This window comes from Podarcis pityusensis (genome assembly GCF_964106645.2).
Source record: "Podarcis pityusensis genome assembly, chromosome: 2".
NCBI classification, from domain to species: domain Eukaryota; kingdom Metazoa; phylum Chordata; class Lepidosauria; order Squamata; family Lacertidae; genus Podarcis; species Podarcis pityusensis.
The window spans coordinates 70,773,601-70,790,290 of NC_138029.1; the positions used below are offsets into that span (position 1 = coordinate 70,773,601).

General features: G+C 40.7%; 2 protein-coding genes across 4 annotated transcripts in view; one reads left to right on the plus strand and one right to left on the minus strand.

Annotated features, from left to right (window-relative positions):
• The window catches only part of KDM3B (lysine demethylase 3B), a 50,495-nt gene extending 34,572 nt beyond the window's left edge, over window positions 1–15,923 (plus strand). For both annotated transcript variants that reach the window (XM_080987068.1, XM_080987069.1), the window contains exons 23-24: window positions 13,449–13,583; window positions 14,691–15,923. In XM_080987068.1, the coding sequence (XP_080843194.1) occupies window positions 13,449–13,583; window positions 14,691–14,771 (216 nt within the window). In that variant the 3' untranslated portion in view covers window positions 14,772–15,923. The remainder of the gene's footprint in view (window positions 1–13,448; window positions 13,584–14,690) is intronic.
• CDC25C (cell division cycle 25C) overlaps window positions 1–16,690 on the minus strand; it is a 391,961-nt gene that overhangs the window by 110,366 nt on the left and 264,905 nt on the right. The gene's annotated exons all lie outside the window — the stretch shown is intronic.

Consider the following 16,690-nt stretch of genomic DNA (forward strand, 5'->3'; position numbering starts at 1 on the left):
CCTTTAGTTATTTTCCAAGTGTCAGGTATTACCATTAAAAAAAACCAAGGTTTGGGATATTACAGACCCATCAGCCAGGAGCTAAGAAGGTCTTGTATTGAAATAACTTTGGGTTCTTCCATTTCATGTTTCTTTACCGGGTGGGAGAGCAAGGGGGAGGTGTATGAATCTCTCTCACCCAGCCTCCCTGGAGACAATTCTGAAGGAAAATAACTTCTGAACAGGTTACAAAAGGCTTTATGGTTGTGATTCATATAACAATCCTTGGTCATGCATAATTTTGCAATGCTCTAGGTGTGCTTTTGCTAGTAAAATTGAAGCCCTTGCTGGAGTAGTTTTTACTTCATTAGAGAATGCAAGCCCTTTCAATGCTTTGAAACTAAAACAGGAACTGTGTGCTGACTAAGGACAGATGGGAACAAGGGTTTCTGTCTGATTTTTCTATTTTGTCCTGTGAACTGTCCCAACCTATCATGTCTTTTGTAAAAAGGAGAATGAATATAATGTTTGAGGCAGGATGTTCCATATTTAAGAGGTAATGTGATAATCTAGCAGAAAAGCAAGCATAAGGCTGCACAAATACACGTAATTGATACACATATAGATTATTGATGCACAAGCACATTACTGAAAGGAGTTGTGGAGAGTTTCAACAGAGCTTGAAAAAACATCTTCCAGTGTGGAAATAGGACAGAATATTGATTCTAGGTTTGTGTGTTCATGTTTTAATCTTGCATACCTAACATTTGATGCATTGACACACCTTTCATTAGCACAGCCTTCATTACCCCTCCAGCTGTTTTGGACTGAAACTCCCATCCAGCTGCGACTGTCTCTGAAGGGTTTTAGTAGCACATTAAGCACCACAACAGACGGCTGTTGCATGTTTTGTTTGACTACGAAGAGAGTGCTCAGCAAAACCTGCCACCTTTGAATTTATTAGTTTGAAGCCGTTGTAGTACTAGAACATGCAAGCAAGCATTTCGAAAGTTAAAAGATCTAATTGTCTTTCTATTTCAGAGACAGAGGAGATTGGTGATGAAGAGGTTTTTTCATGGTTGAAGTGTGCAAAGGGACAGTCGCATGAACCAGAGAATCTCATGCCAACACAGATAATCCCTGGCACAGGTGAATCTATGTCCCATCATGTCTCTCTTCTTTGACAGATTTTATCCCGCTTTTCAGCCACAAAGGTTCCCAGATCAGCTTGCAAATACCAATAATACGATGTCCTTCTCTCAGGCTTACAATCTAAAAGACAAGGGGAAAGAGTTGGAGGGAGGAGGAGAATAGCAACCTTGGGCATGAGTTCATAGTAACAAATTTCTTATCACAATCAGCAGGAATGGAGAACAGTTTGCTGACAGGAGCAAAAAGTTGCTGCTCTCTTAGCTGTGCCAGTGGCATGGCTCTGCTTCCCTCATTTTCCTCCTCTCTGCTACAACAGTTGGTGGAAGCAGCAGCCTAATGGTGCTGTCTTCTCAGCTGAGCTTTGTAGGATCCTGCTTCCCTTCACTCCCTCTCTTACAGCCTGAGGTAATGACTGTTGCCAGGTCCTCGTTAGGTCGTGGTTCGTTTCTGCCATCAGATCCAGCCAGGTGGATTCATTATTTGAATGCGTTTTTGTAACAAGAGTGCCCCTGCAGTTGCAGAGTTCTCATCGCTTACAAGGATGCTTATTAGGTTATTAAAGCTACTTGAGGCAGTTGTTAAAGAGAGTGTCCTAACAATTAGTGCCATTAATAGTATTGTCACAACAAAGGTAATGATTTTTATGCAGACAGAGGGTCTCCCTTCCCTAAAAGCCATACAGTGGTACCTTGAGTTACATATGCTTCAGCTTACATACGCTTCAGCTTACAGATTCTGCTAACCCAGAAATAGTACCTCGGGTTAAGAACTTTGCTTCAGGATGAGAACAGAAATCATGCTCCGGCGGCGCGGCAGCAGCAGGAGACCCCTTTAGCTAAAGTGGTGCTTCAGGTTAAGAACAGTTTCAGGTTAAGAACGGACCTCCAGAACGAATTAAGTACTTAACCCGAGGTACCACTGTACTCTTAAACATAGGTTCGCGCTTGTAAAAAGCCAAGAAGATCTACCATTTCAGCTGTAAGAAAGATACCAGTCCTTGCATTTTAAGACTTTCAGATTTTGTTACAAAATTTGATACTAAGGTTTCTCACTTTTCAGCACTGTATAGTATTGGAGACATGGTTCATGCAGCCCGTGGCAAATGGGGAATTAAAGCCAACTGCCCATGTATTAATCGGCAGAATAAATCTGTGCTGCGACCTGCTGTCACCAATGGAATTTCACAGGTATGTGAACTTTTATTACGGCCGAAATCTCTTATGTGATCCTGATAGAAATTGTCCACTTCCTCTAGGCATCCTGACCTGGGCTGTTGTTTTTAAAAAGAGTTGTTGGTATTTTGTGTGTTGAAATATTTTTTTGCTATTGCTTTGTGCAATTTGAAGTGCTATGTTAATGAAAATGCAGATTATAAAGAAAAAGCCATTACTAAAGATGTGGTATTTCATACTTATTTTGCCTTTTTACATGGCCTCAGATAGTATGTCTACCAGTGGAATATTTATTTTTTTCTGAGTTTGGAATATACACAACCTGTTAGTGCCAAATGTTTTTTTGTTTGTTTTTGAAATTTGAAAGAATAATAATGTACCCTGGTCTCCTTATCTAATATATTTGCTTGTATCCAGAATAAGCTCATGTAATGGGTTCATGGAAGCTAAGTCCCCCATCCCACTATTCCCAATTGCAGCCCTCCACCCCAATGTTCTGCCAAGGGTTAGGGAGACCCTTCTGAACTGGGGGGAAGATGGACTCCCTTAAAATATTTTGAGTTTGTCTCGTGCTTGTGTCTAGTCTTAATATTGCTAGTTTTAAAAAAAACTTTACATTTGTCTCAGTTGTTTAAAGAAATACCGTATTTTTCGCCGCATAGGACGCACTTTTCCCCCTCCAAAAATGAAGGGGAAATGTGTGTGCGTCCTACGGGGCGAATGCAGGCTTTCGCTGAAGCCTGGAGAGCGAGAGGCATCGGTGCGCACCGACCCCTCTTGCTCTCCAGGCTTCAGGAAGCTATCCGCAAGCCTTGCAAGCCCGGCGGGAGTTCCCGCGGGCTCACAAGGCTTGTGGGCAGCAGCCTGCCGCCCGAAGCACGGGGAGCCCTCCGGAGTGCTCCCCGTGCTTCGGGCGGGTGTCTGCAAGCCTTGCGCGCCCGGCGGGAGGTCCTGCCGGGCGCGCGAGGCTTGGGGCGGCAGCCGCGGCTGGGGGGGGTTAATAATTTTTTTTATTCATTTCCCCCCCAAAAAACGAGGTGCGTCCTATGGGCCGGTGCGCCCTATAGGACGAAAAATACGGTACTTAAGTTTCAGTTACCACATTTTGACTTCCCCACGTGTGATCCTCTGTTTCAGCAGCTTCCCAGTATGAATCCCAGTGTATCCACACCTGCAAATGAAAGCGCTTTCTCCAGTGGCACAGGGACAACAGAAGGAGGGCAGACGGACACTAATGTTATTCCTAAGTCAGAAGCTACAGAGGACAAAGCTGAGGAGCCTATAAAGACAGAGGCTCAAGGAACCAGTAACAGTGGGGAGACAAAACCTAACAAGTCACTATGTCCAGAAACAAGTCCCTCTTCAGCACTGCATTGGCTTGCAGATTTAGCAACACAAAAGGCAAAAGAAGAAACAAAAGGTAAGTTCTTGGGGAGCTGAAGATTTTTGCTAGAGAGCTGATTATCACCCTGGAGAGAGAGGGATGTTTTTGAAGATGAGAATTTAGAAGACCGAAAAAACCAGGGACACTCCAAGATGGCTGCTTTTTGCATGTCAAGACACATTGTTTTAATACTCTTGATGTTCATAAGCCACACTGGGACATCTCTCTTTCTTAACCCAAATGGCAAACAGATAGTTCTGTGAAGTTTCAAGCATGCTGAGGGATTATTTTTGGGTACTTAGCTATTCAGGGATGTTTAAAAGATTACAGCACTAATAAAACAAATGCAGCATGTCACTTTCACATACGCTGCAACTGCATTGGAAAAATTACTTTTTAACATCTGTTGTAATTTCACAAGTGCTGACATCATTTATTTGATGTGAGGGGAGTCATATCACATGGAATTCCATGCCTGTCTGAAAATTTGGTAACTATCCAAACAGTAGTATTGCACCTGCATTTCAGATAGAATTGTAGAGTTGGAAGGCACCACAAGGGTAATCTAGTTAACCCCCTGCAATGCAGGAATCTTTTGTCTAACATGGGCCCAAACTCACAACCTTGAGATTAAAAATTATTCTGGACTAACCTATCTGTTTTGGCTTTGTAAAACTGATACATAATTACTTGGTTTTGACCATTTCTTAGGCCATCTTAGTACATCTTAAACTGGTAAAGAACGTGTAAAGGTGGGGTTTGGGTTTTATTTTGCTTGGGTTTCATACTGAGACCTCCTGACTACATTTTTTCCACATGTGTTTAATGATCAAATGTATGAGTGGCTGGTATCTGGACAGCTACTAGAATTTTTTTGTAAATCTTCTGGAAGATTTGTGTCCTAACAGATTTAAACTGTTGCCGGCTGGAGCATAGCTAAACCTTTGAAGGTCACACATAAAACACTGGCCCTTTGACATTAAGACATTCTATTCCATGCTGATTAAAAAAGCAGTCATAAAGTCTCTTGCTTATGATTACAAGAATTGTATCTACAATTGAAGAATGTCCAAAGATACACATTAGTATTTATGCAATCTTTTATTTTCTCCTTCCTCTCATGCTTGCTATCTTTTCCCAATTACAACTGCTATTTTGGCTTACTTGTTTTGTGCTCATAAATATTGTAGCGGTAGTTATGATAAGTTTGAGCTTATGAAATCTCTTGTTACAATTCATAGCCTCACTTCCCTCCTCTGTGATTGTCAAAATACTTGCTTGGGGGGGGGGGGGGAAATACACGTCTTCTCATGGTGCCTTTTTTGCTTTTTCACAGAAGCTGGATCACTGAGGTCAGTGCTCAATAAAGAATCTCAATCACCTTTTGGATTGGATTCCTTCAACACCAATGCAAAGGCCTCCCCTTTAACTCCAAAGCTTTTTAATAGTCTTCTATTGGGCCCAGTTGCCTCAAGCAACAAGACAGAAGGTTCCAGTCTTCGCGATTTGCTTAACTCTGGGCCTGGAAAGCTTCCTCAGGCTTCACTTGATACAGGCATCCCTTTTCCTCCTGTCTTTTCTGGAGCTTCCACTGTAAGTAATACTATTTTTGTTAGAGGTATAGATAGTTGCTTCTTTAAAGTGGTATGATCTCTTTCTTCGGTAGGAAAACCTATACTGAATTTTTCAAAATAAGATTTATTTAGGCGTTTTATTGTTTGTCCACTGGCCCAAAGGTGGGTTCGTGGGAGTGGTTTGGCTCAAGTATACCAAAGAAAGATTTCAAAAATGCCAGAGTGATCAATTCTGGTCCTTTATTAAAAGAAGGAAATGTAGACTTACAGTGGAGCCTTTACAGACCCAGTGAGAGGTTGCCATGAGTAACCCGCACCCAAGCAAACATTTATACATTCTTTATTCACCAGCACTTCGGCCAAGACTTCCCATCATTTCACCTGAGCAGATGAGGGCATAAGTGGCAAATATCCAAATCTTACAGATAGTTCCCCTTTCTGGCCCCAAGCCCACAGATGAACAAGCCAATTAGCTTCTATCAAAGCAAGTGAATGTAAACATACAGTGGTGCCTTGCAAGACGAAATTAATCCGTTCCGCGAGTCTCTTCGTCTTGTGGTTTTTTCGTCTTGCGAAGCACGGATATTAGCGGCTATTAACGGCTTAGCGGCTATTAGCGGCTTAGCGGCTTTAAGAAAAAGGAAACAAACTCGCAAGAACTCGCAAGACGTTTTGTCTTGCAAAGCAAGCCCATAGGGAAATTCGTCTTGCGGAACGACTCAAAAAACGGAAAACTCATTTGTCTAGCGAGTTTTTCGTCTTGCGAGGCATTCGTCTTGTGGGGCACCACTGTATAGGAGCTCATAGTTACAACAACTACCAATTAACTGTGGTCTTATCTTGACTACCAAGATGGCGTTTGGAGAGCTTCTGGAACAGTTCCCCTTTGGTTCAACACATTGTTATTCTTTCCTTGGCATTGTTTTAGCCACTTTAGTGTGCTAACTTTTCTAGAAAGTGTTTAGTTGGTTGAAAGATCAGAATCTGTGGCACAGGCAGTATATTCTAATTCTTTACCCAAGACCTGGGTTGCTATGTGGATTTGTGTCTTCTAGGGTGCTAAGAATAAGGCCAGCTTGCCAAATTTCCTTGATCATATTATTGCCTCAGTGGTGGAAAATAAGAAGACGTCTGATGCTGCCAAGCGAGCAAGCAACGTGGCTGATACTCAGAAAGAAGTGAAAGAGATGGTAATGGGATTAAATGTGCTGGACCCACACACTTCCCATTCTTGGCTCTGTGACGGAAGGCTTTTGTGTCTCCATGACCCCAGCAATAAAAACAACTGGAAGATCTTCAGGGAGTGTTGGAAACAGGGCCAGGTAAATAAAAAGTTTGTGTGGACATCCTTTCTGCCTATGGCAATATTTTCATTGTACCTGAAACAAACTAGCAGCTATTTAATGATACTTATGTTTGGTGCAGACTTTGTTAGTAGTTTAAGGTTGAAGGACAAAACACAGTTAATGGCACTCGTCTATGTGTGATACAAGCACAAAAATTCATTTCTGGAACAGGACGTGGTACCCTTAGAACCCTGGGATTCAGTTAAATTACAGCAACAAGTTTTGGGCCCTTATGGTTGGGAAATTGGGCTAGATAGAATATGGATAATGCCTGATGAACATTCAGAACTTGGCTGGGTTGACCAGGATTTCCAGCAGCCAGAAGCTTAGAATTCAGTGCTTCTGTTAAAAAGGTAAATATATTGGGTATTATCAAAAGATGGTCATCAGCCCATAGATTTCAATTTTTATAAAGCTAGAATAGCTTTTCTTAGCACAGAAGTTGGACTTTGATTTTTTAATCCATACATAAATTTACGAAACCTACCAAAATATTAGAAATACATAACCTATAACAACATATAATAGTCTTAAAATTTATCACTATAAGGTATTACCTACTTAATTTGAATTTACATTATTTAATTTTTCTTTTTTATATTGCATTTATACAAAAGGATATCTTAGCAACCAGAGCATATCTGTTATTACCTCTATTTTGTTGTTTCATACAATCAGTGACTTCCATAGTTGCTTCTGTTTCTGTTGGTGCCTGTAATTATTTTTGCTGCTGTTAAAAGGTCTACTAATTCTGAACGCTCCCTCCTTATAACTTCTTTAAGGCAGCCAAGTAAAATATACAGAGGATTAGTGGAGAATATATGTTCATTTTGTTTATCTGAGTTGCAGCCTTCCTGCAGAAATTGTTGTTGTTTTTCTTCTTAAACAAGTCCATCATTTAGGAATCCATTTTTTAAAAACAACGACAACAGCTTGGTCCTTTGCCAACATTTCCATCTCTTACATTTTCAGACCAGAAAATCTTTAACGAATAAGATTGGAAACATAGTGGTTTCTTATTTTCATTTTGTCTGGCTATATTTTTATGAAAGATTATAAAGTAGTATATTAAAAAAAATGCCTTCTACGAATTGTCATTTTGGAATAATACCTCCTCTTTCTTTTCACAGCCTGTTTTAGTTTCTGGTGTTCATAAGAAGCTGAAGCCTGAACTCTGGAAACCAGAAGCCTTTAGTCAAGAATTTGGAGATCAGGATGTAGATCTGGTCAATTGTAGGAACTGTGCCATAATCTCAGATGTGAAAGTGCGTGACTTCTGGGATGGCTTTGAGGTCATTTCTAGTAAGTGCCACCTAATTCTGTTGATATTACTTGTGAAAGGTTATCTATCACATCAGTGTAGTCTCTGCCCCAACTTATGACACTATTAATGTCATAGCTGAACAGGAGATTTAAACCCAGATCTCTCATTATGGATTTAGGTTTCATTATTCCCTCCCCTACTCCCAAAAAATCCTGTAGATTTCATAGGAAAAGCAAACAAATAGCGATAGAACAACATACAAGCCAAGTAAAACTATTTCTTTTCAGAACGTCTAAGATCTGATGATGGACAGCCCATGGTACTGAAGTTAAAGGACTGGCCTCCGGGAGAAGATTTTAGAGACATGATGCCGACAAGGCAAGATCCCTTGTTACTCTGGGTCTGGGCCTCTGTGAGAATTGTTGGTGTTCTAGCAATGTATTCTTCTTGCCTTTGCCAGTGTCTAACATGGTACTTGCCCTTTTCAGGTTTGAGGACCTAATGGAGAACCTTCCTCTCCCAGAGTACACTAAGAGGGATGGAAGACTGAATCTGGCATCAAGGTTGCCAAGCTACTTTGTACGACCAGATCTGGGTCCCAAAATGTACAACGCATATGGTATGTAGACCAGGAGAGCATAATTTTGTCCCTACTCATAGTTTGTGTCTTATGAAAGTATATGGACTGAGAAGTAAATGAGTTAGATGGATTATTACCCATGTTAGTCATAAAATTAATTTGTTTCCTTTAAATCTGTTTGCTTCTAATTAAAAGTATAATGTCATTAGAAGTGGAAGATAATTTGGTAATTGTAGACTAAATGGAATCAGACAGTGTTGTCAGAATCAAAGAGAACTTTGTAAAATGAAATGATGCTGTGCAAATCAGGTAAGAGAACTCAAGGACCCATGCCCATCAGACTGAAGAGCAGATGAGCTTTTACACTACTTTACGTATCCATATTCAGTTGCATCCATGTGCTCTTAATCTGTAAAAGGACTGTTTTCATCTGCTCATCCCAGTGAGAGAAGCCCCCTGAGAATCGCTGTGATCAGTTTGGAAAATATTTTGCAGATAAAATCACTCACATCTGCTCCAGCTTGGATTCCAGTGTTGGTGCAGATCTGGGTATGGGATTCAGGAGCATCTGCCTGTCCAGTTTTGATGAGCAGGTTTCAACTACTATTTTCCAAATAAATGGATGTGATTCTTGGGAGAAGAATCCTCAACCCTTGTCCATCTTGGCTGGTAAATCTGCCTGGCCCGAGTTCAATAAGCTTTTGTTGGCTGTAAATAGATCACAGAAGAAGGGGCTATTTCCTTAAGGGGCTAAAGGAAGCATTGATCGTCAACTCTGGAAACATGTTTTGATGCCCCCTTGGGCTTGGGAAAACCTGATGTTTCAGAATAGACTTTGTTATTGGCTGAAGGTGATTGGCCTGGATTTTCCTTTCTGCTGGTGTTTCTAGGACACCTATTAAGAGCTGAGTCCTTAGTGGTTTTTCTGTGTGCATTTTATTTTTATCAGGTTGTGTGCCACTTCGAGTGTGGTAGTGGCTGTGATAAAAAATATTCAATGAAGTGCATTTGTTGATTTGAAGCAGTGGACCATATCATCTGTTTGTACTAAGTGCTGCAATTACAAAGTGATAGGGAGTTTGCACCTTAAGTCTGGCTCCTTTTATAGTTAAACATGCATAGCAGATGCCCTTATGATGCCCTCCAGATGTTGCTGGACTACATACCCCTTCATTCTTGACATTTGACCTTAATGTCTGGGACTGGTGGGAGTTAAGAATCCAATAACATCTGAAAGACATCATGTTGGCTACCCTTGATATCTAATCAGCAGAGATCAAGTATCTCTGCTACTGTTCACATTATCATGGCTAATAGCTGAATATTCTCTGTGTGGTGATATACTTTGCATGTAGCATCAAAAAGCATACCTATAACAAGCAGCTTCAAGCTTGCTGTCATCGTCTCTTTCGTAGGACTGATAACGGCAGAAGACAGAAGAGTTGGTACAACCAATCTGCATTTGGATGTGTCAGATGCCGTTAACGTCATGGTGTACGTTGGAATTCCCATCGGGGAAGGTTCTCATGATGATGGTAAACTTCTAAGATGATCTTTTTCAAGGTTTAACTTAACTTCTGAATCTCCCCCTAGATATGCAAAATATTGCTTATATTAGGCCTGTACCATTTAATTCCTTTTTGTTTTGATTTCTTCTCTGTTCTTGTGTTGCTCTTAGCACATTGGTAATACATATGAACAAAGGTAATCAGAGGACAAAAAAGGTAGTTCAGCTGCAAACTGGAATGCCTAGTCATGTGAATTTACTCATGAGTAGATGTATCAGTTTCTCTTCAAATAAGATACCTGTCTAATAATCATGCGGAACATTATAATAAGCAGAGTACTGCTTTGAGGCGCTAACTCTGCCAGGATGAAACTTGGATGTGGAGAACTGATTGAAAGTATCACCTGTGCACAAATGCAAATGTCACCAGTTTGATGCGTTTCTTAAGTTATATATTTGTGATATATGGATAGTTCAAACATAATATATGATTTTTAGGCATACATAAGCACCCTTGCAGGCTTGAAATGATGTGCTCTTGACAAAGGGAACAAATTTAGTGCTTTTTCCAGAATTATGAAAGATCATATGATTTGGTCCTTTCGAATTTCCTAACTGTCCTGTAACATTAAGTAGGATAACTTTCTTAGATAATTTCTTATGGCTGTAGTTTTGTGCTTCCTTGAATTCATTTGATTGTTACACATTACACTAGAAAGCCATGCAACTTACTGATGTGAATTTCAGAGGTGCTGAAAACGATTGATGAGGGAGATGCTGATGATGTTACAAAACAGCGAATCCATGAAGCAAAGGAGAAGCCTGGGGCACTATGGCACATTTATGCTGCTAAGGATGCTGAGAAGATCAGGGAACTTCTTCGCAAGGTGTGATGGTTGGATGTTTCAGGAGTTTAATATTTCACACATTATTCTATACTTTCTGATAAAACTTGTGTCCCAATATTTTAATTAGACTGCCCCAAAAACCTTGTTGAAGAGCGGAGTATTAATGCCCTAAATAGTCTGGGAATGGACTAGGGCAGCTGTAATATCTGCTGTGAGATTTGGATTTTTTCCTATCATACCTGCTTATTGCCTCAAAGTCCACCTTAGCCAAAGCTAATAATTTCATCATAAAGTAACTTGCGGTTGTTTGCTGAATACAGATTAAGAAGAAATCTGCAAGTAGGGAGCATTAAACTCTGATACATTTGTATTAGGTTGGTGAAGAACAAGGACAAGAAAATCCTCCAGATCATGACCCAATCCATGACCAAAGCTGGTACCTGGACCAGACCCTCCGTAAGCGTCTGTATGAGGAGTATGGAGTACAAGGCTGGGCAATAGTGCAGTTCCTGGGAGATGCTGTATTTATTCCTGCAGGGGCCCCTCACCAGGTGAGTGTGGAGTGCTAGGGCCCAAAAGAGCAGGGTAAAAACTTAAGAACATAAAACAAGTTGTTCATGAAGCGTTCCAAAAAGAGCACAACTTTAGAATGTGACAGGTAACAGAATTTTCAGAAACACTGTACAATTGGTTAGGTTGGTTTTCCTGAGCTTTTTCTGTTGGGGGGCGGGAACAAGTTTAGAGTACTGAAAACCTGCTGACTGTGCTTGGTGAAATTCCAGAAGCTGAAATAAGCACTGAGAGAACTCTAGTTTTCAGAAGTGTCAAGTTTCAGTACCTTACTATAGAGTTCCATGTCTACTATTCCTGGGTCTTAAGCTCCATATGTTTTTCTCAAAAATTTATTCCAGTTCTTGAAAGGGTTGGGGGTGGTCCACATTCCTTGAATACTGGAAACTTGAATAAATAATTAAAAGTAAAATATTAGCATATGCGCTTAGCATGTTTACTTTAGTGTAAATTCACTATCTGGGATTCTTAGGTGAAGCAATAAAATGCTTGTTGTAGATTCTGGGTGCAGCTGGTTATTTGAGTCTAGCAAGGATTCAATAACTTTGTAGTGCCTAGCCACCCAGGTGTGAACCAATAATTTGTTTTCAAACTAAAACTGTTCCCTCATCCCAGCTCTGGATCTTGTCTGCTTGTTGCAGTTGTCTCCTTTTATTACTCTTATACCAGAAGTGTGGTACCTATGGTGCTCTGAATATTGTTCAATCCTATCAGCTCCACCCAGCATGACCAGTGGTCAGGAATTACTGGAGTTGTAGTCCACAAACACGGGGAGAACTGTGGGTTCCTCATTCCTGTTTATACCACTAAACTCTTGAGTATTCTGTGAGCAGAAGAACAGGATATAAATATGTTAAATAAGAATTCAAACTTCATTTACAGTTCAGTTCTCCTTGCAAATTTTATCATGCACATCATAAAGCATAGGTGTACACTAAAGTGGTGATAATTATTTCTGCATGATTACCAGTTGTTTCAGGAGGCAGTTAAGCAGCAGATGTCAACTTTGTTTGGCCTAATATGCCAAGATATGCACAGGCCTTCTGCTCTCACACGTAGCCTCCTTTTTCCTTCAGTTTGCAGAACACAGCAATTAAACTCAGAAATCCACAGTTAACCAGTGCTTGCTGTTCATCTGAACCTGGAAACTGACTCGTGCAAAGTGGCCCCACTAAATTATTCCAGTTTTCCTATGCTAGTCCAGTGAGTCTGTCCGTTTTCAGGAGCAGCTTATGGAGGAGCAGTGGGCCTTGGGGGTGGGGAGCCATAAAGCCCTGTTCCAAGAGTCGTCCTCTGGATTGAACCCTGTGCCTACCAGTTTCAGAACAGGGCAGGATTTTAAGCCACTATTTAAATATCTTTGTTTCTTCTGAAGCTGGTAACCATAGTTTCTTGGTTTGGATGAAAAAGGAAGTTGGTTAGTTGGAGACTTGCAAGTTGGAGATTGCAGAACGTCATAATGAGATGAGTGAGGAGGAGTGTGTGCATGGGAGGAGGTTTCTGTGCATCCTGACTTATTTAGCTGAGAGATGATCATCTCACCATTTGGTCATCTCACCATTTGGTCATCATTCAAGGGTTAGTGAGAAATTTGTTTTCCAGAGTGATCCGTCCCACTCCTAACTTTTCTTACCCAACACTGTTTTTTTATTATTCCTATCTTCATTGTGAAGAACTGTTTTTCTCCACTCTTGTTTTCCTGGTTTTCTTGATCTTGGTTATTACTGTCATCTTGGTCTTCCTTTAAAAGTATTAACTTGAAGCCTCATCATTTTTTAAAATATAAAATGACCCTAGAAAAAATAATCACACATTTCCCACACAATCTGGCCTGATTGATGAAACACTGTTATTTGACTCATAGTGCGAAGTCATTATTTGAATGGAAGGCAGTTTGGAAAACTTACTTTGAACATCTGATCTCTTTCTACCTGTTAGATGTGGCTCATGAACACCTTGAAATAGCATTTACCAATCTTATTTATACTGCAGAAAGCAATATTTTGAATATATATTGGATTGTTGAGTTTTGATGTTTATCTAGCACCCGGTTCTGCTGCTTATTTTTTCAGGTTCATAATCTGTATAGCTGCATTAAAGTAGCAGAAGATTTTGTATCTCCAGAACATGTGAAACACTGCTTCCGCCTAACCCAGGAGTTCAGGCACCTGTCTAACACTCACACAAACCATGAAGATAAGCTGCAGGTAAGCATCTGTTTTCATGGAACAACCTCTAAAGCACATATCAGATTTGGCAGAAAGTACAGTGGTACCTCGGGTTACATACGCTTCAGGTTACATACGCTTCAGGTTACAGACTACGCTAACCCAGAAATAGTGCTTCAGGTTAAGAACTTTGCTTCAGGATGAGAACAGAAATCGTTCTCCGGCGGCGCAGCAGCAGCAGGAGGCCCCACCACCTAAAGTGGTGCTTCAGGTTAAGTACGGACCTCCGGAACGAATTAAGTACATAACCCGAGGTACCACTGTATTTGCAAAACTGCATAGGGTTAAATTTGACTAAAGTTATAAGCTAGCTGCTGGTCATGTTAGCTAGGGCTGCCATACATTGGCAGGGGGGTGGGGAATTGACGCATGGGAGGGAATTTCCGAAAGGTGGTGCTTTGTCCTGAATCTTAGGCAAGTCACTTGAAATATCATGGGGGGTTTTGGCATTTTTTTATTTAAAAAAATCAGTGAACTTGGGTTTTGTTTACTTTTTGAAATATGGCAACCCTGTGTTAGCAGAATGAATTCTTATAAAGTGGGTTGAACCTAAAGAAGGAGAAGAAGAACTCCACTGGGGCTTTCCTGTTTCCTCTTCACTGTAGCCCCCTGCACTTTGAAAAGACCCCTCTTGATGCTCTGGAATGGCTTGCAGTAGGTCATAAGGAAGGCTGCCTTGTGGGGGTGCTTTTCCACTAACACACTATACTTTTGGATGCAATCCAACTTATACCAGTATCAAAGGCTTAGCCTGTTGCTAGGAAAAGATCATCATAGTAGATGTGTACATGTTTTGCCAAAAAAGGGGGGGAGGGCAGTTATGGGGTTCTCCTGACTTTGGTTTGATCAGGGAGATCAGCATTCATATTGGAATGTAATATTTTATTGGATGCTTTTCGAGTTTGATCCAGTATCCTTGTAAGAAGTATTAGCAGCTCAGACATCTTCCCATATTCATTTATGAATACATTCATTTATGAATACAGTGAATTAATAATTGAGAAACTCTGGCGTGTCTTACATAGTAGATGGAAACGACTGTTCAGAGTTTTGATTTTCAGTGTCTTCATTTTCTTCTGTTTGCAGGTGAAGAACATTATCTACCATGCAGTGAAAGATGCTGTTGGCACACTAAAAGCTCACGAGTCCAAACTGGCTAGGTCGTAGGAACTGGTGATTCCAAACACCCCCCCTCTGGAGTCATTTTTTTGCTCACAGTATAGAAGGGGAGCGCACATACCTGCCTGTGCAGGAGCCAGACGCTTCTCACTAAGAGATGCCATGGCATTCATTACACTCTCCAGCCACTGTCTTCTATGCTGCCTCAATACTAAGGAAACTAAAGGAAGGTCACTATAACATGCAAAGTTTCCCACCTAATGAAAGGTGCTGTGTCCCTTTCCTGTGGCCTTTTGCAAATTTAAATTGTATGGAAACCATGTGGTGTTCCTGCCTATTATGAATAGAACGTGTGAACCTTTTTCATGCCTAGTTAGTCTTTCCAAGAAGTTAGAAAGAATGATGTGAAGATGGACATTCTCTTGCAGACTTAAGTAGCCAACTCTGAAAGAGTGTGATCACCAGGAGCCCAGCTGCTGAAGCAGGTCCTCCAGAGTCTGACACAGGCCAAGGAAAGAAAGATGTTCTTCATGCTCCCTTTTTAAGAGTTCGCTATACACTGTAGAAACGCAGAATCGCAGAGAGAAACCACTTTTTCCCTGATGGCTCCAGGATTTAAAAATGTGTATTTAGTGAAAAACTAGGTTTGTAGTGAAACAGTATTTCATGAAAGTAGATATTTTTAGAATTTGAAATACCACAACTGTTCCTGGGTTACAAGGAAAGGCACATTGTGTTTAGTCTTCCTTTCAGTAAAACCTTTCAAGAAATGATTCTTAGAAATAAATCCAGAATAGCACAATTGGCCAGAGGAGAGCTAAAAGAAATTGACTTCCAACACCAGTTTCCACAAATGCAAGGGGGGGAAAGAACTTTTATGTTTTGGAGATGTTGTACATCTCTCCCTAAACTGGCAAACCAGGTAATAGTTCACCAGTTGTCAGTTCTAGATTGGGACTTATACTTCCCAGAGCTAATTTTCAATATCAGCTTTGTCCAGAAATATTTTCAGTAAAATGTTCCTGCTTGATAGAGTTGTATTCAGAATTGTCACCATTGAACTGATGGATTCCATTGTTTGACTGTACATTGGGACTATATCTACCTTCTATCCAGCTGTACTGTAGTGCCACCTGCAGGCCTGTTAATATGTTCACGGTTATTTCATTTTTTAAAAAATAAAAGTCATTTACTGTAGAATCTTCTTTAAACCTACACTGAATCTGTGCAAGAGGAATTGTGGGTGGGGCTAAAGAAGTGCCTTTGCTTCCGAGCTCCCACTCCTCTCCCATAACTCTGAGAGCTGCATTCATGCATATTTCTCAGAGGCAACTTCCAAGGTTTGCTGCACCATTTCCCTTCAGTACCTAGTAGTAATGACCTTTTTTTCAGGAGGCAGTAAAACTGCAACATGGTTTCAGCAGTGAACTAGTCAAGCAATCCCATGTGTATTTTATTTCTCTTATAGGTATGATGTGGTCAAACTTGACCCATGAAACACTCTGGCATAACACAGACTACTCCCCAATTCAGAACAGGCTAAACCCTGTAAGAGTTACTATGGGAGAGCAAAAATGTCATAGTTGTAATCACTTAGAAGAAACCAAGATGTAGCAAACATTGTGTTTTTCCACTTATCTATACTACTCAAACTGGGATAAAGTCTCTGTGTGTGCTTACTCTCAGCAATTTATCTGAATTGCAAAGCCCCTTCAAAATACCTTCAGTTTTCCCTTCAGCCACCAGCAAAATGTTCCTCATCCATTTACAGCTATAATTTCTTTGGCAATCTCACTTGAAATCTGCCTCATGCAACCAACGTTGGATACCCAGGTTTGGGCAGCTGGAGCATACTTGGGCTCCCATACTTTTGGAGCTGCATTGGTGCAAGGCCAGAATCAGTGCCATGACATGCAGTTCTGGTCACATCTCTCCACATCTGTTGGGTGACTGAGGGGTAAAATAGC